We start from the raw sequence: 26,002 nt of genomic DNA on the forward strand, positions 1-26,002 counted from the left end.
TAAGGGCTTATTTTACTTCTCATTATCCTCCTCTGATTTTGTTAGTAATAAATTCACTTTGTACTTCTGAGTTGAGCCTGTTTTGCCCTTGGAGTGTTTTCTCCTGGTCCTTAACTCATGAAGCCTTCCTTAATTTTTTTTTTCTTTTCTCTGCCCAGCTGTAGCAGGGGAGGGCGAGTCAGTGGCTATTGTGGGTGCCTGGTGTTTGGCCATTGTCAAACCATGACAAGTGGTAAAGCTCATTAGAACAAATTCATAATAGAAATGCCTTTCTGTTTTTGTTTTTCCTACAGGAATAGGAATACTAAACTTCTAATCTTTTAGGATATCTTTCATCCTGTATATTTTACTTTTCCCCCCCAGGTATTAAAGGGAGAAATAAACTCTCACAGCACAAGGTAGACATAAACCTTATCTTACACTAAGGCAACAAATGAGCTGTGCAGAAGACTTTTAAAATTCCAAACAGCTTGTACAGCTTCTTTACAAAAATATTTATTTGTAAATACATGATGTTGTAAGTATTACTGTCTAAATGATTTAAAACATTTGAGAGCAAATAAAAATATTTTAATACATTAATGTTTAACATAATTAAATCATAGAATGATTTGGGTTGGAAAGGACCTTTAAGATCATCTAGTTCCAACCCCCCTGCCATGGGCAGAGACACCTTCACATCCAATCTGGCCTTCAACACTTCCAGGGATGGGGCATCCACAACTTCTCTGGGCAACCTGCTCTGGTGTCTCACCACCCTCACAGTAAAGAATTTCTTCCTAATATCCAGTCTAAACCTACCTTCTTTCAGTTTAAAGCCATTCCCCCTTGTTCCATGCCCTTGTGAAAAGTCTCTCTCCAACTTGCTTGTAGGCCCCCTTTAGGTACTGAAAGGCTGCTATAAGGTCTCCCTGAAGCCTTCTCCATGTTGAACAACTCCAACTCTCTCAGCCTGTCATCCTAGGAGAGGTGTTCCATCCCTCTGATCACCTTTGTGGCCCTCCTCTGGACTCACTCTACTTGATCCACGTCCTCCTTATGTTCAGGGTCCAAGATCTGAAAGTAGTACTCCAGGTAGGGTCTCACCAGAATGGAGTAGAGAGGGATAATCACCTCCCTCAACTTACTGGCTACACTTCTTTTGATGCAGTCCAGGATACAATTGGCTTTCTGGGTTGCAAGCACACATTGATGGCTCATGTCAAGCTCCTTATCCATTAACACCTCCATGTCCTCCTCAGGGATGCTCTCAATCCATTTTCCATTTAGCAAGTATTCGTGCTTGGGATTGTCCAAACCCAGGTGCAGGACTTTGCACTTGGCCTTGTTGAACTTCATGAGGTTCACAGAGATCCACTTCTCAAACCTGTCAAGGTCCCTCTGGATGGCATCCCTTCACTCCAGCATGTCGACCACACCACACAGCTTGATGTTGTTGGCAAACTTGCTGAGGGTGCACTTGATCCCACTGTCCATGTCCCTGAAAAAGGTGGTAAACAGTGCCGGTCCCAATACCAACCCCTGAAGAACACCACTTGTCATTAATCTCCACTTAAACATTGAGGTGTTGACCACAAGTCTGAGAGCGACCATCCAGCCAATCCCTTATCCATTGACTGGTCCACCCATCAAATCCATGTCTCTCCAGTTTAGAGACCAGGATGTCAAATGCTTTGAACAAGTCCAGGTAGGTGATGTCAGTCGCTCTTCCCTCATCCACCACCTCTGTAATCCTGTCATTGAAGGCCACCAAATGCATCAGTCACGATTAGCTGATGATGTTGATAGTCACCTTTAGCAGAGAATGCCAAACAAGAATCAAAGCAGAAACTTTGCTTACACAAATCATCCTGAAATGTCTAGCAGAACCTAAATGGCTCCTGACAGAAGCATAATTGGCATTAGTCATTCACTGTCAAGTGTCCAATTCAAAGGAAGACATTTAAAAATTTGCCAACAATTTCAAGGGCAATTGTGGTAGTTTGACCTTGGCTGAATGTCAGGTACCCACCAAAGCCACTTTCTCACTTCCCTCCTCAGTTGGACAGGGGAGAAGAAAATACAATGAAAGGTTCATAAGTCGAGATAAAGATGGAGAAATCATTCACCGATTGCCATCACAGGCAAAAAAGACTCAACTTGGGGATATTAATTGAATTTATTACCAATCAAATCAGAGAAAGATAATGAGAAGTAAAACGAAATCTTAAAAACATTTCCCCCCCACTCCTCCCTCCTTCCCAGGCTTAACTTTATTACTGATTCTCTACCTCCTTCCCCCCAGTGGTGCAGGGAGACAGGGAATGTGGGTTAGGGTGAGTTCATCACGTCGTTTCTGCTGCTTCCCCCTCAGGGAGAGGAGTCCTTCCCCTTCTTTAGTATGGGGTCCCTCCCACAGGAGCCAGTCCTCCACAAACTTCTCCAACATGAGTCCCTCCCACAGGTTACAGTTCTTCATGAACTGCTTCAGCATGGGTCCCTTCCATGGGGTGCAGTCCTTCAGGAACAGGTTGCTCCAGCACAGGCTTCCCACAGGTTCACAGTTGCCTTTCAGGCAGATGCCTGTTCCAGAGTGGGTCTCCTCCATGGGCTGCAGAGGAATCTCAGCTCTGGCACCTGGAGCATGTCCTCCCCCTCCTTCTGCATTGACCTTGGTGTCTGCAGAGTTGTTCCTCTCCCATATTCTCCTCTCTTCTCTGGTCACAATTACTTCTGTGCAATAACTTCTTTCCCTTCTTAAATATATTACCCCAGATGCATTGCTACCATTGCTGATTGGCTCAACATTGGCCAGTGGTGGGTTTGTCTTGGAGCTGCCTGGCTTTGGCTCTGCCAGACATAAGGTGAAGCTTCCAGCAGCATTTCACAGAAGCCACCCCTGTAGCTCCCTGCTACCAAAACCGTGCCACACAAACCCAGCACAGCAATACATTCAGATAAATATTTCAAGTGAAAAATTAGTGTATCAAGTATTTTGGGGTCAAGCTTGGTTTGGTCTCAAGCAAGAATGTGACTTCAAAGATGTTAACCGTAATTAGAAAACAATAATGGAGCGTTATCAGATTCTATATACCATGAATGTCACTGAATGTATTTAAGTTCATATCCTTTACTTTGTCCTGACTATGGAATGACAAGTGCTACCGTTTCAACTTGCATATTCCATGAAATTCCATGTTCTGGAAACAAAAATTAAACATCGTTGATATAATTTGCCATGAATACAAAAACCAGGAAGTTAATCCTGAATATAAAACAAAACAAAACAAAACAAAACAAAACAAAACAAAAAACAAACACACAAAGTGATTGGATTTGTTTTATGCTTCTTTATAAGCAGCAAAGAGTCAAACTTGGATAGATATGAGGAAGAAGAAAATATATATGGCTCAATCTCTCATGACTAAAATCCTAAGTATTTTCAGTAATAAAAAGTCAAGAACAAAGTAATTAAGCATTTAATTGCCAGTTGGCCTTTGCTTTTCAAGCCTGGATTAATTCTACCTAATGTATCCTTAAAATACTGTTAAATTCAATAGCAAACCTAGGACCCATGTTTCTGAATGCTTCTACCTTACTCATAGTGAAAGAAAAAGGGTAAAACAACACAGAAATAAAATAAACATTATTTGAGGGTGTGGGCTATAGAGGAAGTACACACATTTCAACTGGGGCAGGTAGGAGGAGAGAAAAGGAAGAGAGATGGGAGAAAGCTACTAGCAGTGTTTTTAATTGTCATCATATCAGATGGTACTCTCCATTCTGTCTATCAAAATTAGACGGACTCTTCAAAACACACCACAGCTGCTTATATCTCAGAATATCCTGTCTTTATGACAGGCAGCAAAAGCTGGACATTTAAAAATTATATTTAAGTATCTGCTGTGGAAACACCATACAATCACATGAGAATTAATCTTGATTTTATGTCTTTCAGAATTACTTTGAATGACCTGAAAATTTCAGAGATGTGTTTATTCACACCTAATATTGCCTGCCCAATGTCAACTCTAAGAGTTTGGGAAACTGGACCAGGAGAAGAGTGGTAAAATGAATTCCTGACTCTCCCAAATGATTTAATTGCATCTTAAAGTAGTCGAATCTGAGAGTAGGATCTCTTCATAATTCCCAAGGACAGTACTGGTAACAGCTAGGAAGGACTGTAAAGGACCATGCATTACATTTGTACAGCATAAAACAAGTGATCAGTAGGCTCAAAAAGTTGAAATATAAATGTAAACACAAGGTGTCATGGTTTAGGAATGGTATTCCCCAGTTTAGTGTTCTCACCGAAAACACCCCAGACCATGCGCCACTGGCTCACTTCCCTCCCCCATGGTGGGATGGAGAGGAGAATAGGAGGCACAAAGCAGTAAAGATTACGGCTTGAGATAGAACAATTTACTGTAAAATGCAATGAAATAAGAAAAACAAGCAGCAACGACAATACTAATAACCAGGACACCAGGGTAATCACAACTTACCTCACAGACAATTAAACTGGATTATGTTAATAAAAAAAAAATCAGGATTCACCTATATTGAGGAGAAACATGCTCTAATTAGAAGCACAAGCACAATGCCAAGCACTAAGAAGCTGCCTGATCTAGTGAAACGGTATCCTGGGAGGCTGCTCTATATTTTAACAAAATACTGAGACTGCAGACACACGCTTGACTGTTGTGGAAAAAATAAGAAACAAGTTTGGCTTTCCTTTGTTTCTCCATTTTGGATGTTATCCTTTATTTCTCAAGATGGAACTATTAATTCTGTTTCCCAGTAGAGGTAAACTTCAAAAACCTGGATACTTCAGTCAAATATATTTTTTTCCTCTTTTAAACCTACTTTACAGCAAATAAAAGCCTTTTGTTTTGGTAAGATCTGATTAGTGAGAGATGCCTCTGACCGAGTAGCAAATGAGACCATATGCAATATGGATTTTATTTTACAATAAACGTTAGGTAGAGAGATAGAAAGGAATAGTAAAGAGTAAAGGGTGGAGAGGGAGAGAGAGATCAAGCAGAAGACAGTCACCACCCATGAATACAGTGGGATCCCATTGGTCCTTCTTCACCCCAGGCTTCTCAGTGGTGGGGGTCCCAGAGTTGTTCTTCTGAGGGTACCACCTTTATACAGTCCAAGTTCCAAGTATCACGGAGTGGTCACAGATGCTGTTCCCATAACTTGGGGTGATATGTGTATGAGCAGTTGCTCCCTTTTCCACAGTGGGAATTATTGTCCGAATGCATTAACCAGGATGTGCTAACAAGATCTTGCCTCAGCAAACCTGAAATTAGTGCCTTCCTGTTGCAAATTCCTCCCTTCTGTGCTTATCTCAAGTTCCCACTGTGGTGGCTTATCTTATAGCAAGTTCCTTCTGTGGCCTTGTGTCGTGGTTTAGGAATGGTGCTCCCCAATTCAGTGCCCCCATCGACTCTCCAAACCACACACTGTTCTCTCTTGCTCCCCTGATTTCACCTCCTCCTCCCCACTTTGGATGGCTGGAGAGGAAAGTTGGAGGCACAAAAGGCAAAGATCATGGGTTGAGATAAGAACAATTTACTGAAAACAGCAATGAGATAAGAAAATGAACAGTAACAGCAACAATATTAATAACAAAATTCACAAGAAAATAAATTATTCACATGGAAAAACTCCACAATAACAGACAATACCAGAAGGCTCCCTCTACCATATTTTCTCTTCCAGAAGAGCCCCTTCTCCCCGTAAAAGAGCCCTTTCCCCTGCCCCCAGCAATGACATGAGGTGATATAGAATAACTTCCAGACCCCAGTCATGCCCCCTCCTGGCTACTGAAAAAAATTAAATCTGTCCTGGCTGGAACCAGGATACCTTGACACTGTTCGAGACAGGCAATTTGTGCTCCTTGCACCTTTGTAGGCAAACAGGCAGGCCAGAGGAAAACTAGCTTTTTCAAAGAAGTCACCACTTCTAAGTCTTTACTACTGATTTGGATTTCTAATTCCAGCTTCTTGTCACTTGACTTAGTTGTGCTTCTGATAGCTTTTTTCTCCCAGTCGTTTGTTTAAAAATTTATTTTAATAAAATACAACAAACTCACTATAATTTTAATTTATATCAAATTGCAAGTTCTTTCATCAAGAAAAGAACAAGAGAGCCCCTGCCTCACGCTGTGTCACAGGAATCAGCATTTCAGCAGCATTGGAGCCACTCTCCATGAGTTTCAAGCCACTGAGGGGAGGCTGGGTCTGCAACTGCCAGGAAGTTTCTTCCAGTGTGGCAGCACTGGAGCCTTTTGGACAAAAATAATTTTTTCCAGGTTTTCTTTTTCCCTGTTTCTGTTGTTGTTTGGGGGCGAGGAAGGAGTTCTGGAACCACAGAGGCTTGGTTGCTGTGTTTTTTGCCTTTGTTCTGTCTCTTGGCTGCATGGTCTGGAGAATAGGGCTTCTCCACCATCTTGTCTTTGTCCTCTGGGCCACTAGGCTGTCCAGGTGGTGGCCATATTGTTTTCTTTGTTCTAGGGGAGACGGCCATGTAACTCAGCAGCTTTGTATCTAGTGGTTATTGCTGTTTTTCTTTTAGTAAATTGTTATTTTTTCACTTATCTCTTCGTGTTTGACTCTCCTTATTGTTGAAAGGGGAGTGGTTAAAACTAAGGGGAGACAACATTTCAAAGTCTGCATCCCATAAAATTGTATTAAACTAAGACAGGTTGGTTTTGCAGTCTCCTAATAATTACTACCTGGTACACTTTCATAATCTACACCTGAAATTAGGAAACATCCAGCAAATAATTCCATCACCATCTATGTTTGTCCTTCTCTTGCAGCATGAGAAAGAGAGGCCTCGACACTGTGTAAACACCATTCAGCAGTAGCAGTGTGTTATCAACACTTTTCAGCACAAATCCAAAACATAGCACCATGCCAGCTACTACAAAGAAATTTAACTCAATCCCAGCCAAAACCAGTACAACTTCATAAATGTAATTCTATACAGCTTAAATTTATGTGTCCTTTCAGTTCCACAGTTCCAATAATTCTTATCTTAAAAAAAAAACCCCAACAACCATCAACCTTCCCAATCAAAACCAAACAGTAACAGTTTCATAAAACCATGAGTACATAGGAAAAATCTATAAGGACACTTTTTACACAATAAAAAACATTAACCCTCAAATTCAGTAACACCTCACCTGCATCAGCTCTGGACCGCTGACCTGGTGATTTTCCAAATGGGGTCTTCATTCATCTGTGTTTAAGTGAGCAGCAAAGCTGCTAGACTAGGGTGAAAATCCAGTTCTTCCCAACTCCCCAAATATCTTCTTATTCTCGTAATACAACAGCTACTTATTCATATACCATCCAATCATCAATTTGTTCTTCCTCAAATATAGGAGAAGCACTTTCAGTTATATCACTCTGAAAAACAAATCAGAAAATATAGTCTGATTTGAGACTTGGTTAAAATAAACAATGAAGTGAAACAAAATATATTTTCTTTCATGTTCAATGAGAAGTCTCTTCATATCCTGTTATTCTGGATGCATTCCATATTATGCACTAATTTTTAGAACCCCCATACTACATTTGAAAATTATAATGAAAACAGCAGTAGAGAGAGCATGAAAGCATAGGATTCTCACACTCCCCAAGTCACAAAGCAGCTATTCCTGTTTCAAAAAATTTATTGTATTTCAGGGACAAAACCCTATATTTCCTCTGAAACATTCTATAATAGTTTTTAGATTAGTCTATACCACCCTTATTATTACACAGATGGTTACTGTGAGAGATGCAAGGCACGGAAGTTAAACATTGTTATCTGCATTACAGCACCCATCTGTCAATAGATTTGAACAAAAAAACCCAACAAAACCAAGTGGGATTTTTCCACCTTCTGTGGAAAAAAAACCCAAAAACAGTGTGTGGCATGGTGTGGCAGTTTGCGTGGCAGATCACGAGGAAAAGTGTGCAGGGAGAATACTGAGGCTCTGCAGCTGGAGTAGTTAGCTGAGTTGATGGCCATCGCCCTTGCCAAGGCGGCTCAGATATGGTTTCCACTCGGACAGAAGCTGTTTCCTCTGTGTGCACCAGAAAGGATGTGGCCACCCAGATGGAGTGTCCACAAAAACACACAGCCATCCAGGTCTTAGGCTGCAAGGAGTACCAGTCTGGCACTGCTCTCAGAGGGCAACAGAGAAAACAGCTGTGTGAGGTGCAATCAGGTCAACAATCTGCTCAGCCCAGTGGCAGAGCTGAGAGAAGTAGAAAGGCTAAGAAGTATCAGGGACTCTGAGGAGATTGACCAGTGGAGCCACACTCTACTGTGCCTTGGACAAACGACCCACCATCTACTTCACAAGAAACAATAGATCTCCTACCCTCTCCCCACCAGGAAGAAGGAGGGGACTGTAGAGATGAAGGGGTATAGAAATGGGTTTCTACTCAGGGTGGAAGGTAAATCCCCTCCTGACCTACTTCACCTTCCCAGGTGCTCTTATCCAATAGTTATGAATCCTGGAATCTGAGGACCAGGGAAATGAGAATGTGGATGAAAGTCCATCCAGGCTGGAGGGGTTACCTAGGGCAGAGTAGCCTACCCACTGCATCATAACCTCCTCAGTTAAGAAAAAAAGAAGGGTTGTAGTAGTAAAGAAGTAGTAGTCATTGATGACTCTCTTTTGAAAGGAACAAAGAGCCCAATATGATGACTGGACCCAACCCATAGGGAAGTATGCTGCCTTCCTGGGGCCTGGGTAAGGGACATCACCAAGAAACTTCCCAGCCTGGTACATCCCACTGATTATTATCTGCTACTGCTTTTTCAGGTGGGTAGTGACAAAGTCCCGACAAGCAGGCTGCAGACAACCAAGAGGGGCCTCAGGGCCTTGGAACAACTGGTCGAAGGATCTGGAGCACATGTTATGTTCTCTTCTGTCCTGCCAGTTCCCTGCAGGGAATGATGGGGCAATAAACAGGAAAATCATGCAGATGAACACCTGGCTTTGAGACTGATGTTGCCATTACAATTTTGGGGGTTTTAATCATGGGTCAGTTTATGTGACACCAAGCCTGCTGGTAACAGACCGGGTCCATCCATCTCAAAGGGGGAAAAAAGGATTTTAGCTCAGGAGTTAGCAGGAGTCATTGAGACAGCTTTAAACTACGTTTGAAGGGGGATGGGGACAAAACCAGGCTCAGCAGAGATAAGCCTGGAGGTGCCATGCAAATGTTTGAGGGACAGTGTGCTACCAAAGCCCTTCAGTCTGCCATATCAGTGGAGATAGGGGATGGAGATCCATGCAAAAGGAAGGATGCAAGGGTTAATGATGTGTTAAAAATCCCAGAAGTACCTGAGAATGGTCACGCATGAATTAGGGCTTGTCCCTGTAAAAAGGCAGTAGGGTTATTAGCCCAACTGAAATGCATTTACACCAATGCACACAGCATGGGCAACAAACAGGAGGGAAGCTACTGTATTGTACATCAGGAAAACTATGACAGTCACCATCATGGAAACATGGCAGGATGATTTGCACGACTGGAATGCTGCAATGGATGGCTATAAACTCTTCAGAAGGGATAGGCAAGGAAGGAGAGGCAGTGGGGTAGCCCTGTAGGGAGTGTTTTGATTCTTTGGAGCTTGATGATGTGTTACAACCTGGTCCTGAAGGCGAGGTAACTGAGGTTCTTGTTAATAGATCCCTTGGGGCAGATTAGAGGGACACTGAATGACCGGTGTATATATATGTTTTCCACCTGAGCCTTATCGAGAGGGAGGACATTGACATGATAAAAAGCATTATCCCACCACATAGGATCTGCTTCTTATGGGCCTTTTCCCTTATCTGGCTTAAAACCCAGCTTGTTAACAACATTAGTCACAAGTTATCCAGTACACAATCGCAGGGCTCAACAAGTTTATCTAAACAAAGGTCAGTTTGTAGTGGTCATCCTCCAGTGGTAAATGTGCACCCCCTCTGCGCCTGGGCTGATTTTTGCAGATCAGAGGCTTTGCCACCACATATGCAAAAACTCTTCTCCTCCCCTTCGGTTGAGGGGTGCAAACCTGCCCACAGCAAAGCACCCTGTTGCTTTTGCAAAAGGCTGATTGAGTTATTAACCTTTACCATTTCAGTCTCTCACATGATGGTAGTTATGTACAGTGTCGTGACTCAGTTTCCCTTCTAAGGTATTTAACATAGAATATGCTGCTCCAGAATCTACAAAAATTACTTGATGTCAACTTTCCCCAGCTTAGTTATAATCAAGGGCTCTGCTGGGGAATAGCCCTTGGTTGCCATCACTCAGAGCCTGAGCCACTTGAGTTTTGTACTACTGAGAGTTGGGGAACTGAGGATTTCTCTTTTAACACTGGACAATCCTTTTTCCAATGTCCCCACTTTCTACAGTATGCACACTGGTCCTTCTGTGTAGGGGAAGCTTTGTTGTGTGACTTTTCCCGAGTTGCCTTCTTACTAGGTTGGGATTTAACTCTTTCAGTTGAACCTCTGTCTCAAAACACCTTCCAGGCAACCTCTAGCAGTCTCTCCATATCTCGGACCCCCTCTATCTTTTGCAGCTTCCTTCTTATATCATTTGAGGCCTGACCCATAAACAACAAAACTAAATGCGCTTTACCATCAGCTGATTCAGGGTCTAAATCAGTATATTTGATAGTAGTTTCTCTTAACCTGTTCAAAAAAATCAGAGGATGATTCATCATAATTTTGTCTCACTTCATAAAGCTTTGACCAATTTATAGCTTTAGGTACTCCATGTTTTAACCCATATACTACAAGACTTTGATATCTTTTTAGCCTTGCCATATGTTCTGGTATATTTAGATCCCACCCAGGATTCTCAAGGGGAAATATCTGAGTGACAGTACCCTGAAGCAATCCACTGGCTATGTTCCCCTCCACGGAGGTTGTGATGGCTTTATTAACCATCTGTCTTTCAGTGGGGTCAAGTAATGTATCCAACATGGAGTTCAAGTCTTCCCAGTCAGGGTTTTGTGAATTAATAGCCTGTTCCACCAATTTTGCCACTTTATTTGGGTTCTCTTTATATTTTCCTACGGTAGCTTTCCACTGCTCTAACTCTATAAGGGAGTATGGTACTTTCACGTATACTGGCCCCTGATTACCGACTGCTTGTCGTAAGGAGGCTTGCAAAATTGGTTCTCTTTCTGTCTCCCTTTTTGATCTAGTATGGTGAGCGATTGGACTACATTTTCTGAGGGCTTCTCTTGCTATCTTTCCCCTCCTCCGCCTGTTTAAGGCAGCAATAATCTCGTCCATTTCCTCATCCTCTTCTTCCTCCTCAGACTCATTTGAGTAAGGGCTGTCTGTCTCTGTTGTAGCCAAGAGTCTATCTCGGCTAGTCCCAATCCTAGAAAGCATCATACAAGACCTGTTGCGACTCCGCTGCTGGGCTGTGTGTCTGCGATCTTTGATGATGTCACCTTCCGAGGCAGCTCCCTGGCCTTTGGGGTTGCCATGGCACCTCACAGGTCTGAGAACAGAGGAGGCGCGGCTCCCCCTATGGGAGGTTCCTTCTCTGCCTTCCCTGTAAAAGGCCCTGTTCCCCGGCCTCTCCTCTCGGGACAGTGCCGAGGGCTGCACACACTGGCTATCTCCCACCCCCTTCCTCACCCCTCGGGCTGCTGCCGGAGGTGGCACGGCCTGGCCTGAGCCTGCGGCCTGGCCCGGCCCCCCGCCCAGCGCGGCCGGAATCGATCCTGTCCTCATGGCAGGAGCAACCAGGTCTATCTCTACCTCCTCTGGATTTTTATATGTGTTTCTGAAAGTTGGATCTTTCTTTTTACCTTTTAAGACTAATATATGTTCTTTCTTCTTATCTAGGTCCTGCTCACATGCTAATACCATAAAAGGCTGGGCATACTCTAACTCTTAAAACAATCTGTCTCCATGTATTCGGGATATTAAACTTGATATTAACTTTCGGTTTAAATTCCCAAATTTAGGCCACGTTTCTCCATTATCTAGTTCAAATGTTGGCTACATTTTCTCAGAGAGTCTAATAAGTTTAGGTTTTAAAAACATAGACTCTTCCCCGATTAAATTCGCCCAATTTTTCAATATTAACCCCAAAGGGCTATCTCTTGGAATACTACCATTATCATGTTCACCAGAAAATACACAACCCATTCTGATGCCCAAAAATAAAGAGTAAAAGACACAAACAGAGACTCGAGATTAGAACTCACAACCCTCAGAGCCACAGCTCAGAAACTAATGAGCTGTGCCACCTTTTGGCTTTAGGCCAATGGCGCTACAATTTAAACCTGTTCTTTAGGAAGGTGTTCCTTCTTACCCACAGATAAAGAGCAAAACAATTCTACTTAGAACCCTAAGGTTCCCCAAAATAAATTTACAATTTGCAAAATTATAATCTACAAACCCTCTTAGCACTTAACCCAGATGCTAAACAGAATACCCTTTTTATTCGGTCACTCACGTGACTCCATTCCCAGGGTTCTTGGCTCTGATACCTCTGGACCTCTGCTGAGCCTTTCTGGGGCTGCCGGCAGGGCTTCAGTCCAGGGGGTTTTCCAGATGCCTTCCCTGTCACACCAGAGTCGCCAGCTCTGATGCCTAGAGGAGCTGGAACAGAGGCTACACACGCAGAATAAAATGGGTATTTATTGAGAGGCCTACAAAAGGCCACACCCTAGCAGTATGAGTGCCACAGTCATGGCCCCTGCCTGGATGGCTCCAAGATGGAAGCAAAGGAGGGCTTGGTCACAAAATCTCACACTTTTATAGGTTTTGGTTCATTTGCATGAACCCGCCCTCCTCTCTCCACGTTGTTTATGCTTAGGGCCCGAAGTTTGCAGAAACTGTCCTTGAGTTCTCAACTGGAATAGGACTGTTTTGTCTTCATCACCCTAGCACATCAGAAAAGCACATCCAAGCAGAATATAAAAACTTAAATTTTAAGGCATCAGAGTTGAGTGTTTATCAGTGAGTGTACTGGGTTTTTATTGCCAGGTTTTGGTAGCTCCTGGCAGGGACCTGCAGACCCATGGAGGGAGGAGCCCACGCCGGTGCAGGTTTCCTGGTAGGACTTGTGACCCTGTGGGGGATCCATACTGAAGAAGCTGTTCCTGAATGACTGCACCCCGTGGAAGAGTGACACATATTGCAGCAATTTTGGGAGGACTGTTGCCCATGGGATGGACTCACACTGGAGAAGTTAATGGAGAACTGTTTCCTGTGGGAGAGACCTTACATTGGAGAGGACTCCTCTCCCTGAGAAGCAGCAGAAACAACTTATGATGAACTGAGTATAATCCTCATTCCCTGTCTCCCTGTGCTGCTAGGGGGGAGGAGATAGAGCTTGGGAAGCAGGGAGGGGTGTGGGGAAGGTGTTTTTAAGGTCTTACTTTACTTCTCATTGTCCTACTCTGATTTTGTTAGTAATAAATTAAATTAATACCTCAAATTTGAGTCTGTTTTGCTCATGACAGTATTTGGTGAGTGATCTCCCCCAGACTTTATCTCAACCCATGAATCCTTTTGATATATATTGTGTCTCCTGTCCAGTTACAGAGGGGAGTGATAGAGCAGCTTTGGTGGGTGTCTGGCATCCAGCCAGGGTTAACCCACTACAGTAAGATTCAGGGAGAAGTCTAACAAGGCAGATATCCTGGTAGGAGTATTATAGACCACCTAACTAGGATGAAGAGGCAGATTAAATATTCTATAAGCAGGGGAAATATTGTAATTACTGGATATTATTCTCATGGGAGACTTCAACCTACCAGATGTCTACTGAAAATACAACAGAGAAGAGAGGAAACAGTCTAGGAGGTTCCTGGAGTGCATGGAAGAAAACTTCCTGACACAGCTAGTGAATGAGACAACCAGGGAAGGTGCTCTGCTGGACCTGCTGTTTGTAAATAGAGAAGAACTGCTCAAACTGAAAGTCAGAGGTCATCTTGGGCAAAGCAATCAAGAAATTATAGTTTTCAATTATGAGAGAAATACGGACAGAGGTCAGCATAACTGCCAAATTAGACTTCTGGAGGGCAGACTTTGGCCTATTTAGGAGACTGGTTGAGAGAGTCTCTTGGGAGGAAGTCCTGAAGGGCAAAATAGTCCAGGAAGGCTGAATGTGCTTTAAGAAGGAAATCTTAAAGGAGCAGGAGCAGGCTGTCCCCATGCTGAAAGATGAGCCAGCACAGAAGACAATTGGCATGTCAGAACAGAGAGCTTTGGCTCTGCCCACTGCTGTAAAAGACAACAAAAAGTGTTTCTACAAATATATCAGCAACAAAAGCAGGGACAAGGAGAATCTCCATCCTTTTTTGGATGTGGGGGGAAGCATAATAACAAAGAATGAGGAAAAGGCCAAGGTACTGAATGTCTTCTTTGCCTCAGTCTTTAGTAAGACCAGTTTCCCCTCAGGGTACCCAGCCTCCTAAGTTGGAAGACAGAGACAGGAAGCAGAATAATCCATAATCCAGGAGGGAATGGCCAGTAACCTGCAGTTCCACTTAGACCTCCACGCGTTGATGGGGGTAAATGGGATTCACCCAAAGAGTACTCAGGGAGCTGGCCAAAGTGCTTACCAAGCCAATTTCCATCATTTACCAGCAGTCCTGGTCAACCAGGGAGGTCCCAGGTGACTGGAAATTATCAAATGTGACACCTATCTATAAGAAGGGTTGAAAGGGGGATCTGGGGAACAACAGGCCTGTCAGCCTGACCTCAGTGCCAGGGAAAGGCATGGAGCAGATAATTTTGAGTGCCATCATGTGACACGTACAGGACAACCAGGGGATCAGGCCCAGCCAGCATAGGTTCATGAAAGGCAGGATCTACTTGACAAAGCTGATCTCCTTCTATGACAAAGTGACCTGCTTAGTAGATGACAGAATAGCTGTAGATATTGTCTACCTAGATTTCAGTAAAGCCTTTGCCACCATTTCCCACAGCATTCTCCTGGAGAAATTTGCTTCCCATGGCTTAGACAGGTGAACTCTTTGCTGGGTAAAAAACTGGTTGGATGGCTGGGCCCAGAGAGTGGTGGTGAATGGAATTACAACCAGCTGGTGGTCAGTCATGAGTGGTATTCCCCAGGGCTCAGTATTGCAGACAGTTCTGTTTAACATGTTCGCTGACGACCTGGATGAGGGGATCAAGTGCACCCTAAGTAAGTTCACAGATGACACAAAGTTGGGCAAGAGTGTTGATTTGCTGAAGAGTACGAAGACTCTTCAGAGGGATCTGGCTTTTGCTCATACACTTGCTGATGATTTTTTAAGTGATCTCAAACACTCTCGTTCATAACAATTGACTAGATCGATGAGCTGAGGCTGACCATATGGAATTCAATAAGGTGAAGTTCCGAGTCCTGCACTTGGGTCATGACAACCCCGTGCAGTGCTACAAGCTTGGGGAAGAGTGTCTGGAAAGCTGCCCAGCAGAAAACAATGTAGGAGTATTGGTTGACAGCTGGCTGAACATGACCCAGCAGTGTGCCAAGCTGGCCAAGAAGGCCAACGACATCCTGACTTGTATTGAAAATAGAGAGGCCAGCAGGACTAGGGAAGTGATTGTCTCCTTGTAGTTGGCACTGGTGGGGCCACACTCCGACTACTGTGTTTGGTTCTGGGCCCCTCACTTCAAAAAGGTCACTGAGATGCTGATGCACGTCCAGAGAAGGGCAACAAAGCTGGTGAAGTGTCTGGAGCACGTCTTGGTCTTGAGGGGAAGTCATAAGAGGAGCAGCTGAGATAACTTTGTTTGTTCAGCCTGGAGGAGACTGAGGGGAGACCTTATTGCAGTCTACAGCTTCCTCATGAGGGGAAGAGGAGGAGCACACACTGATGTCTTCTCTCTGGTGACCAGTGACAAGACCCAGGGGAATGGCCTCAGGCTGTGTCAGGGAAGGTTTAGGTTAGATATTAGAAAAAGGTTGTTCACCCAGAGAGTGGTTGAGCACTGAAAAAGGCTCCCCAGGGAAGTGGTCACAGCACCAAGCCAGTCAGATTTCAAGAAGCTTTTGGATAATACTCTCGGGCACATGGTGTGACTCTTGGGAATGATCCTGTCCAGGGCCAGGTATTGGACTTGATGATCCTTGTGAGTCCCCTCCAACTCAGCATATTCTGTGATTCTGTTGTTTAGCCTGGAGAAAAGGAAGCTCAGGGGAAACCATATTGCTCTCTACAACTACCTGAAAGGTGGTGGTATGAGGTGGGTGTTGGTCTCCTCCCAGGTAACAAGTGACAAGATAAGAGGAAATAGTCTCAAGTTGCACCAGGGGAAGTTTAGATGAGATATGAGAAAAAAACCTTTTCACTGAAAGGGTTGTCAACATTGGAATAGGCTACCCAGGGAAGTGTTCGAGTCACCATCCCTGAAAGTGTTCAAAAAAACATGTGGATATGGCACTTAAGGACATGGTTTAGTGGTGAACATGGTGCTAGTGCTAGGTTGGAGGTCAGACTTGTGGTCTTAGAGGTCTTTTCCAACCTTAATGATTCTATAATTCTAAACCAGGACACAGGTGTACGTTGTCTGTTGCCAACAGACCTGGCGTGGTGTAGACCAACCCAATGATCAAAGAATGCAAAATACTGCCGGTGACACCAGCCTCAGTGCCAGGTTGTCATGGTTTAGGAATGGTACTCCTCAATTCAGTGCCCCTGCCGAGACTGTCCAAACCACATGCTGCTCTCTCTTGTCCCCTGCTTTCCTCTCCCCCTCCCAAAATGTAGATGTACTAGAAATGTAGATGTACAAAAAAATCCCAGACTAATTCCTTCCCCTCCCCAAGCAAACAAACTAATCAGAGCCAGTTAATTTTTGCATTTGAGGAATTGCTAAGAAAAAAACCCAAAACAACAGAAAAGGGGAAAAGGGGTGACTAACTTCACTTTCATCAAAAGAATGGTGTGCTTTTGTTATATTTTATTTATTTTTAATCCTTTGCTTTTCATATAAAATTCAGAAAGAATTTATTAGGAAAATAACCATTGATGATATAACATTCACACCAGTATTGTGGTGTACAAGTTAGATGGTCTCTATCCAGAACTTTCCAAAGTGCTTAATCTTTCTTTGATGAATAGTTAGAAGTGCCTGCAAAAAGGATGATCATCTTGGCTGATCTTGCTCAGTAGTTCACCAATTATGGCTTCTCCCACTGTACTGGGCTTTGAATAAGCTGGAAATACTATTGGAACATCCACTCAGTCTTCTTCATTCTATTTAATTGCATGCTGCTCTATATCTCCCTGCAATTCTTGACAGAAAGAAAGGGGGAAAAAAAGACCAAGAAAGTCCTTATAACCCACTACTGAAGGAACCATACCAGTCATTCCGGACTTAAAACACTAAACCTGAAGACACACAGGCTAATTATAAAATAAGTGACAATGATAACACTACATGTTCACTAAATCAGACAAACTATCAATATGTCAACTGATGCTTACAATTAGCTATAGGCATAAGATTCTGCCAAAATGAATAAAAAACCTGTTTATCAACACAGAGGCAAAAATTTAAAGCATGAATACAATACTGAAGTGATGAAAACAGTACACAAAAATGAAGGTAATAGAGATAGCAATGGGAAACATGCATACCATATTCAGAAAGAGATGAGAGGGAGGGAACAAAACAGATAATTTTCATTATAGGTTTTAAATTTAGTCTCATGCCAAATTAGCTTTCTGAAATTCCCTCTGGGTTTCAGGGGGAAAAAAGCTACATGGTTGCAATTTTTAAAACTAACTAACCCTAAAACTAGAAGAAATTTAGGTTCTTCAAGATAATGTATTCAAAAAAACCTTTCAGTTTTGGTCAGGATTGAAGGGTTCATAAATAGCAAAGCCAGCTATTAACCATTAGTCTAAACTTAAAATAATATAAATGATGCTTATTTGATCTGCATCCCACATGAGCAACATTACCAGATTCAATAATATCTGGCTAATGGCCTGAATGACATTTTGCCATATACTTGCCCTATGAAGAATTTTTTGTTTCTATTATTATTTCAAAAGACATATACTAAAATTGAAACAAAAATTGAATCTGAAGTTTGGTATTAAAAACACACACTTCCTCTATTCCACTAAAAAGGAATCAGGCTATAGGAAGAATAGGAGAATTGGCTAGTGCCAACTGAGCTTGCAACAACTTAATTAAAAAAGTAAAATGTACTTTTATCATCATATAATTTAAATTAAAACTCCAATTTCTAGTAATTTCCCTCCCAACACTTGTGAAGAACTAGTGAAACATCTATCTATACACAAACCTTTAACAGTCATTCATTGCAGAATTATTTACACCTTAGGTACTAGGACACTAAAAACATATGCATAGAGTATTTTTAAAGAATTCTTTTAGAGCTCTACCCCCTCATGAAGCATGGATGCATATTGACTCTGAAACGATCTGTCTATGACAAAAGAACAAGGATTAGGAAGGCAGGAATTCAACAGTCCAATATTCTACCCTCTATGGAACCACTGTAAGCATCAATGACAGCTTAGCCAATCAGCTTTCTAAAAGTTTATTGCTTATTTGGAAATATAAAAGATGTAACTTAATTTCTATTCATCCTTTTGCTACAACTTTGTTTGACAGAGCTCTATAAAAAACAATAAGTTTTTAAATCATTCATATACTTAGAGGTAATAAAAATCTGCTTGTTGAGTCAACTTTGTATATGTTACACCTTAGTAACTGTTCATTTAATAAATTCAGTCATCTATATTTTAAAAATTTTAAAAATTCTTACAAAATAATGCTTTAATCAACAACTTGAGATTTACTATTTATTTAAACACAAGAAACTGCCTTAATCTGCACATTTTTGCAAGTATGAAGTAGCTTAGTGTCTTTGTTTTGAGTTGCCAATTTAAATAAACTCATTTTTTCTGTTGTGAGACAGAGCCAGGAGCAAAAGAGCAAGGCAGGCCTAAAACTTGAGAGAGTATAAAAGAAAATTTATTAACTACACAAACAAAGAGAAAGGGAAAAAAAATTCAGAATAGGATTTTTCAGATCACTCCTTCCCTCCCTCTCCCAACCTTCATAACAACAAAACAAACATATAACAAATACTTCAGTCAGTCTCCAATTTAGTCTTTCTCAGTTCACTTTTGGAGAGAGAAGCCTCTTCTTGTTGGAGTTGTAGGGATTTTTCCCACAAGAAGGAAAAAGACAGTCCTCTTGTGGTTTTATCTTTCACGATTTGCATCTGCCCGGGAACCTGCAACCGTGACGCTCCTCCCAACTCTATAGCCATCCTAAAGTTGTAGATGTGGGCCATGTCTGTCTCATGGGGTATTACTTTTAAGAATGAAATGTTCCACAGCAAAGATTCTCTGTCTCCTTTCTCTGCTCAGGCTTCATTTTCAGAAAACTGAAATCCCCTTCTTTTCTCAGGGCAGAAATTCTCAACACAGGTGCTCTTTAGTCCAATCATCTATGAAATGGAACATTTCCATCCCCCCATGTCTCTTTCCATGGTTTATAAGAATATTCAGTACATCAGTTCATCCCTACAATTTTACAAAAAGATTTTCAGCCATTTCAGCATCTTCTCATTCTCCTTCCATCTTAAAAACTTAGCTCTTACGTCACTGACTTCAGAAATCTTATTTCCTTTCATATTCAAAGGAAAGGTTGGAGGCTTTGCAAATCTTATCTGAGCACTAAAGAGTTAAAGTTTACCACAACTACAAAAGTTGGGCAGGCTCAGGCCGTGCTGGGGGGGCAGCTGAGGTGTTAATCAGCCTTTCTGGGGCTGGGCTGCAGCCCCACGGTACTCATGGCCACCGGGGCAGGCCCGGCCCGGCCGACAGCAGCAACAGTTGGCCTCCCCCCCCACGCCAGAGCCGCAGGCCCGTGGAGGAGGAAGCCATGAAGATCTTATCACACAACTTCTTCTCCCCCTGTCCATTGGGTCCCCTCGTTGGCAAACAGGGCCCAAGCAGCCTCCTGAGCCTCCCCCCCCGCATGGGGGAGGGGGAAGCTCGGGTTGATGTTACCTGCTCAGCCGCCGGAAAGACAAAGAGACAGTTCCGGATTACTTCCTTCAAAATGTGTGTTCACGGAGCGAACTAACTTTCTCTAATTGGTTGTTGCAGGTGTCCCAACCCCCACAGAGGAAATTCCCTTAGGAAGAACTTCTCTCTGCGTTTCTTCTTCCTAAGTCAACCTATCACACTTAGCTTCTCACTAAAAACAACTAATCACCTTCCTCTGAACCCAACATGTGCAGAAAGATAACCACTACCCAGGATATGATAGCAGCATCTTATTACTATAAAACTTATGTGTTTGCTACAATTGAGTTGTGCACTTGAGTCACAACAACCCCATGCAGCGCTACAGGCTTGGGGAAGAGTGACTGGAAAGCTGCTTGGCAGAAAAGGACCTGAGCGATGTTGGTTGACAGCAGCTAAACATGAGCCAGTGTGTGCTCAGGTGGCCAAGAAGGCCAATGGCATCGTGGCTTCTATCAGAAATAGTGTGGCCAGCAGGACCAGGGAAGTGATTGTCCCCATGTACTTGGCACTGGTGAGGCTGCACCTTGAAAACTGTGTCCAGTTCTGGGCCCTTCACTACAAGAAGAACATTGAGGTGCTGAAGCATGTCCAGAGAAGGGCAACAAAGGTGATGAAAGGTCTGGAGCAGCTGAGGGAACTGGGGTTGTTTATTCTGGGGAAAAGAAGTCTCAGGGGAGACCTTATCACTCTGCAACTACCTGAAAGGAGGCTGTGGTAAGGTGGGGGTCAGACTCTTCTCCCAGGCAACCAGCAACAGAACAAGGGGAAATGGCCTCAAGCTGCACAAGGGGATATTCAGGTGGGATACTAGAAAAAATTTCTTCACAGAAAGAGTGGTTACGAATTGGAACAGGCTCCCCGGGAAACTGATGGAGTCACCATCCCTGGAAATGTTCAAAAAAACTAGTAGATGTGGCACTTTGTGATATGGTTGAGAATGGGCATGCTAGTATTTGGTTGAAGAAAGACACATGCTAAGAAGGAGGCACCGTGGCTTGACACTGGCCCAACGCCAGGCACCCATGAGAGTTGCTCACTCACCCTCCCCTGTCACAGCTGGGAAGAGGAGGGAAAAGGAAAAAGAATTAACAAAGGCTTCACAAGTTGAGATAAGGATCGGGAGAAAACACTTCAAGGGCAAAACAGGCTCAACTTAAAGTTGCAAAGTGAAATTTATTACTAACAGAATCAGAGGAGGATAATGAGAAGTAAAATAAGCCCTTAAAACACCTTTATCCCCCCCCAGCCCCTCCCTCCTTCCCACCGACAGTGCAGGGAGACAGAGCGAGGGGGCTTTGGTCAGTTCATCACTGAGATTTTCTTCGTCTGCTCTGAGAGAGGAGTCCATCCCCTGTGAGGCCGTGGGGTGCCTCCCACGGGAGAGAGTTCTTCATGAATGTCTCCAGTGTGGGTTCACTCTTACAAGGAGAAGCCCTACCACACCTGCTGCAGGGTGAACTCCCCCCATGGGCAGACAGTCCTCCCAAAACTGCTGTGACATGGGTCTCTCTTTCCATGGGGTGCAGTCCTCCAAGGACAGGCTGCCCCAGCCTGGAAGCAAGGGCCCTCTCCACCGGGTCTCCCGCTGGATCACAGCCTCCTCCAGGCATCCACCTGCTCTGGCATGGGCACCTCCCCCATGGAATGCAGGTGGATCTCTGCATCCCCCATGGATCCCCATGGTTCTGCAGGGGGACAGCCTGCTTCACCATGGTCTTCACCACGGCTTGCAGAGGAATCTCAGTTCTAGTGCCTGGAGCACCTCCTCCCCCTCCTTGTCCACTGACCTTGGTGTCGCCATGTTGTTTTCCCTCACGTATTCTCACCTCCTCCTCCTCTCTGACTGGAAGCAAAATCTTGTGACTTGGTTTTTATTTCCTTCTTAAATATGTAATCAGAGGCATTACCAGCCTCTCTAATTGGTCCAGTTTTGGCTAGCAGCATGTCCATCTTCAGAGCCATCAGCCATTGTCTCTGCCGGACATGGTGGAAGCTTCCAGCAGCTTCTCACAGGAGCCATCTTTGTGGCCCGCTTTGCTACCAAAAACCAGGCCATGCCAAACCAATATAGGGGGCCATCCAAGAAGGCCATCAGTTTAATTGCTGTTGAGACACAAGAAGGCAATTGTCAATCTCCCACACATAGAAGAAAGACTGCAATCACTTTCCTTGATTCTGGTCAAGGGACTTCTCATCTGGCAATGCAAAGGTCAGACAGTGAATATGCCAATCAGAAATAGAAAGAGAGGGTCTCTGTCTTCAGCTAGAAGGAGGGAAGGGATGACTGGGTATACAGTATGTGTAGATTTGATGGCCTGAAACATCAGACCTACAAAAGTACAAGGCTTTAGTAAACATCAGTGTACAGGAGACAAGTCCAAATGCATCCTATTCTGACTGGCTTGGATGCCCTGTGTATACATAACATAGACTACCCCAAGAGAGGGTACTTCAAGGACCTAAAAGGGTACCAGTGGGCTTTTGGTGTAGCCACCATTAACACACAGAAAGTTAAAGAGCTGTCTACCCTGCCTGTCCTCTCAAGCAATCCTGTTGAGGGGTTGCTTCAGGTCAAAAACAGCAGGAGTCAATTGCAACCAGGACAGTGCACTGGTGACGGTATCACAGAAATCAAAACTCCCTGGCTCCCATACATAAGCCAATTAATCAATTGGAGAACCAAGAAATGATCAGCAAGACTCACCCATCCTTTAATAGTCCCATATGGCCGGTGCCAAAGTCTGATGAAGGCAGACTAGTACAGCCTAAATGAGGTCACATCACCACTGAGTGCTGCCATACCAGACACACCAGAACTCCAATATGAAATGGAGTCCAAGACAGACAGGTGATATGTTTTGTTTTTTTCTCAACTCCTTTGGCAGCAGATCACAGGTTCCAGTTTACTTTTGCATGAAGGAATATCAAATACACCTGGAATCAACTGCCCCAGAGGTGGAAGCACAGCCCTTCAATTTGTGATGGACTAATCCAAACTGCACGGCAACAGGGTGACGCCCCTGAACATTTACAATACACCAACAAAATCAGTGCGTGGGGCAACAAAGTAGAAGCCTTTTAATAAGAAAAAAAATAAATTCAGATTCTTCTGTAAATTGCTTTTGTCATAAAATTTTTAAAAAGCCACATCAATAGACCTGCACAGAAAATCCATTTCTTGGGAGCAAAATGGCAGGATTGACATCCTCACATCCCTATGGATGTGAACAATAAAATAGGAACTATGTCTCCACCAGCTAACAAGGAAGAATCAAGATTTCCTAGGCCTGTTGGGATTCTGGAGAATGCATATTCCAGGTTATAGTCAGCTTTTGAGCCTTCTCTATTAAGTAACCTGAAAGAAGAACTATTTTGAGTAGGACTGACATGGTTTAACCACAACCAGCAAGTACCACACAGTTGCCTCCTTGCTCGCTCTCACCCAGTAGGATAGGGGAGAGAATCAGGAGACTAAAAGTGAGAAAACTCATGGGTTGAGATAAAAACAGCTTAATAATTGAAATAAAATAATAATAATAAATAACAACAAAGACAGAAAAATAAAATCCAAGAAAGAGAAGTGATACAAAAGAAAACAACTGGTCTCCCCAACCGACTGATGGATGCCCAGTCCCATAGCAGCTCCCCTCTGCCAACCTCCCCCCTAACTTTATTACTGAGCATAATGCCATATGGTATGGAATATCCTTGTGTTGCCAGATGGAAAATCATCTGCACCTTGTGGAAATGGGTCTGGTGGGGATGGACAGGGGAGTGGCTTCACCTGCATAACCAGAAAGCATCAACCCCCAGCCCTGGGAAACACCTTGCTAGGGGAGAGAACATCGTTTTGAAGCTAATATGTTAATCAGTTTGTTACAAATAAGGTTATGTTCTTAGTTTCAATACATGGTTGGCTGACTTCCTTTTTCATATATGACTCTGTTCCTTATCCTCGTCATTGATTGGACAATGAACTCTCTACCTCTACCTATATATAGTTATGTCTTCCTGGTTCCGGGGTCCTAGAGATATGATCCCTTGTACTATGCACAGCTTTTTTGTTTTTTATTTTAACCGTTATTAAATTCCTGTGTTTTGGGATCGTTCTCACTGTTCCGGTCTCTCTACGATGATCCAAAGACTCTAAGAGACCTACACAGCCTGTGTGGATCCATCAACTGGATTCGCTCCTGTGCTGGGTTGAGCTGGGAAGAAGAAACTCAGAGAGAAGTTCTCTCTAAGGGGTCTTCCTCTATGGGTTGATTGCAACCATTGAAGGCTGGCTTGGTTATTGACAGCCTGAAAATCCAATTAGAGAAGTTAGTTCGCTCTGTGAACACACATTTTCAAAGAGGTAACCCAGGAAAAAGCTCTCTTTTATTTCCGGTGGCTGAGCAGGTAACATCGACCCGAGCTCCCTCCCATGCGGGCGGGGGGGGGAGGCTCGGGAGGCCGCTTGGGCCCTGTTTGCAAACTAGGGGACCCGATGGCTGGGAGGAGGAAAGGCTCATTGATAAGACCTTCACGGCTTCCTCCTCCACGGGACTGCAGCTCGGGGAGGGGCCCGGTTCCTGCTGCTGGCTCAGAGCAGCTTCGGAAGGGCCGGGCCTGCCCAGCCCCCACACAGCCTGGGGGAGGCAGCCAGGCCCTGTCTGGGAAGCAGGGGTGACCATGGGCAGTGTGGGGCTGCAGCAAGCCCCAGAAAAGCTGATTGACATCTCAACCATCCACCCCAGCGCGGCCTGGGCCTGGCCCAACTCTTGCAGCTGTGTGAAACTTTAACTCTTTAGAGCTCAGATAAGATTTGCAAAACCTCTGGCCTTCCTTTGGATATGAGAGGGGAAAAAAGAGATTCTCTAAAGTCAGTGAAGCAAGAACGAAGTTTTTTTTAAATGGAAGGAGAATGAGGAGATGCTGTGAAGATGGCTGAAATGTCCTTTTGTAAGACTGTAGGGATGAACTGATGTACTGAATATTCCTATAAACCATGGAGAAAGACATGGGGGGTTGGAGATGTTCCATTTGATAGATCATTTGACCAGAAAGCACCTGTGTTGAGAATCTTTTGTCCGGAGGAAAGAAGGGGATTCTCAATTTTTCTGAGGATGAAGCATGAAGAGAGAGAGAAAGATGAAGAGAACCTTTGCTTTGGAACATTTAATTCTTAAAAGTAATACCCCATGAATCCAAATGGCCCACATGTACAGCTCTGGGAAGGCTGTGGAGTTGGGAGGAGTGCCACGATTGCAGGTTCCTGGGCGGATGCAAATCGTGAAAATGAAACCACGAGAGGACTGCTTTTTTCCTCCTTGTGGAGAAAAATCCCTATAGTCTCACAAGAGGAAACTTCTCTCTCCGAAGTGAACTGAAAAAAGGACTATTTAAGTTGGGAACTGTCTGAAGTAGTTTTTTGTATGTTTGTTTTGTTGTTATGAAGGTTGGGAGAAGGAAGGAAGGAGTGGTCTGAAAATCTTATTCTGAATTTGGTTTTTTTTTCTTTTCTTTGTGTAGTTAATACATTTCTTTATATACCCTTTTAAATTTTAGGCCTGCCTTGCTTCTGCTCCTGGTTCTGTCTCACAACAGAAAATGAGTATATTTAAATTGGCAAATCAAAACCATGACAGCCCCCTACTGGGACTCACAACAGAAGACCTCACCCCTCTGTTCAACCTTCTCCGTGGCAACGAAGACCTGGATTCCCCACGCACACTCACCCCAGAAGCCCGACAATCCATCATCAAAGTCCAAGAAGCCCTGTATTCACGTCAAGCCCATCGATTCGAGCCCACCTTGCCTTTCCAGTTTGTCATTTTAGGAAAGGCCCCTCGTTTCTATAGACTGATTTTCCAATGGGACCCTCAGCTCACAGACCCCCTGTTAATCCTTGAATGGATTTTCACAAGCAATCAGCCCACAAAGACAATTACCACGTTTCAAGAAATCATGG

The 26,002-nt window shown here is 43.7% G+C and overlaps 1 protein-coding gene across 6 annotated transcripts in view; it reads right to left on the reverse strand.

Annotated features, from left to right (window-relative positions):
• Positions 1-26,002, reverse strand: part of LOC148220236 (spindlin-Z-like) — a 98,739-nt gene that overhangs the window by 42,394 nt on the left and 30,343 nt on the right. For 4 of the 6 annotated variants that reach the window (XM_088155470.1, XM_088155467.1, XM_088155469.1 and 1 more), the window contains exon 2: positions 7,178-7,403. In XM_088155470.1, coding sequence (XP_088011596.1) covers positions 7,178-7,229 — 52 coding nt within the window. In that variant the 5' untranslated portion in view covers positions 7,230-7,403. Of the gene's footprint in view, positions 1-4,484; positions 4,537-7,177; positions 7,404-10,625; positions 10,645-26,002 lie in introns of those variants that run through there. The other 2 variants (XM_088155472.1, XM_088155471.1) reach the window with 2 other exon arrangements.

Source organism: Sturnus vulgaris, chromosome W (assembly GCF_052056855.1).
Source record: "Sturnus vulgaris isolate bStuVul1 chromosome W, bStuVul1.hap1, whole genome shotgun sequence".
NCBI classification, from domain to species: Eukaryota; Metazoa; Chordata; class Aves; order Passeriformes; family Sturnidae; genus Sturnus; species Sturnus vulgaris.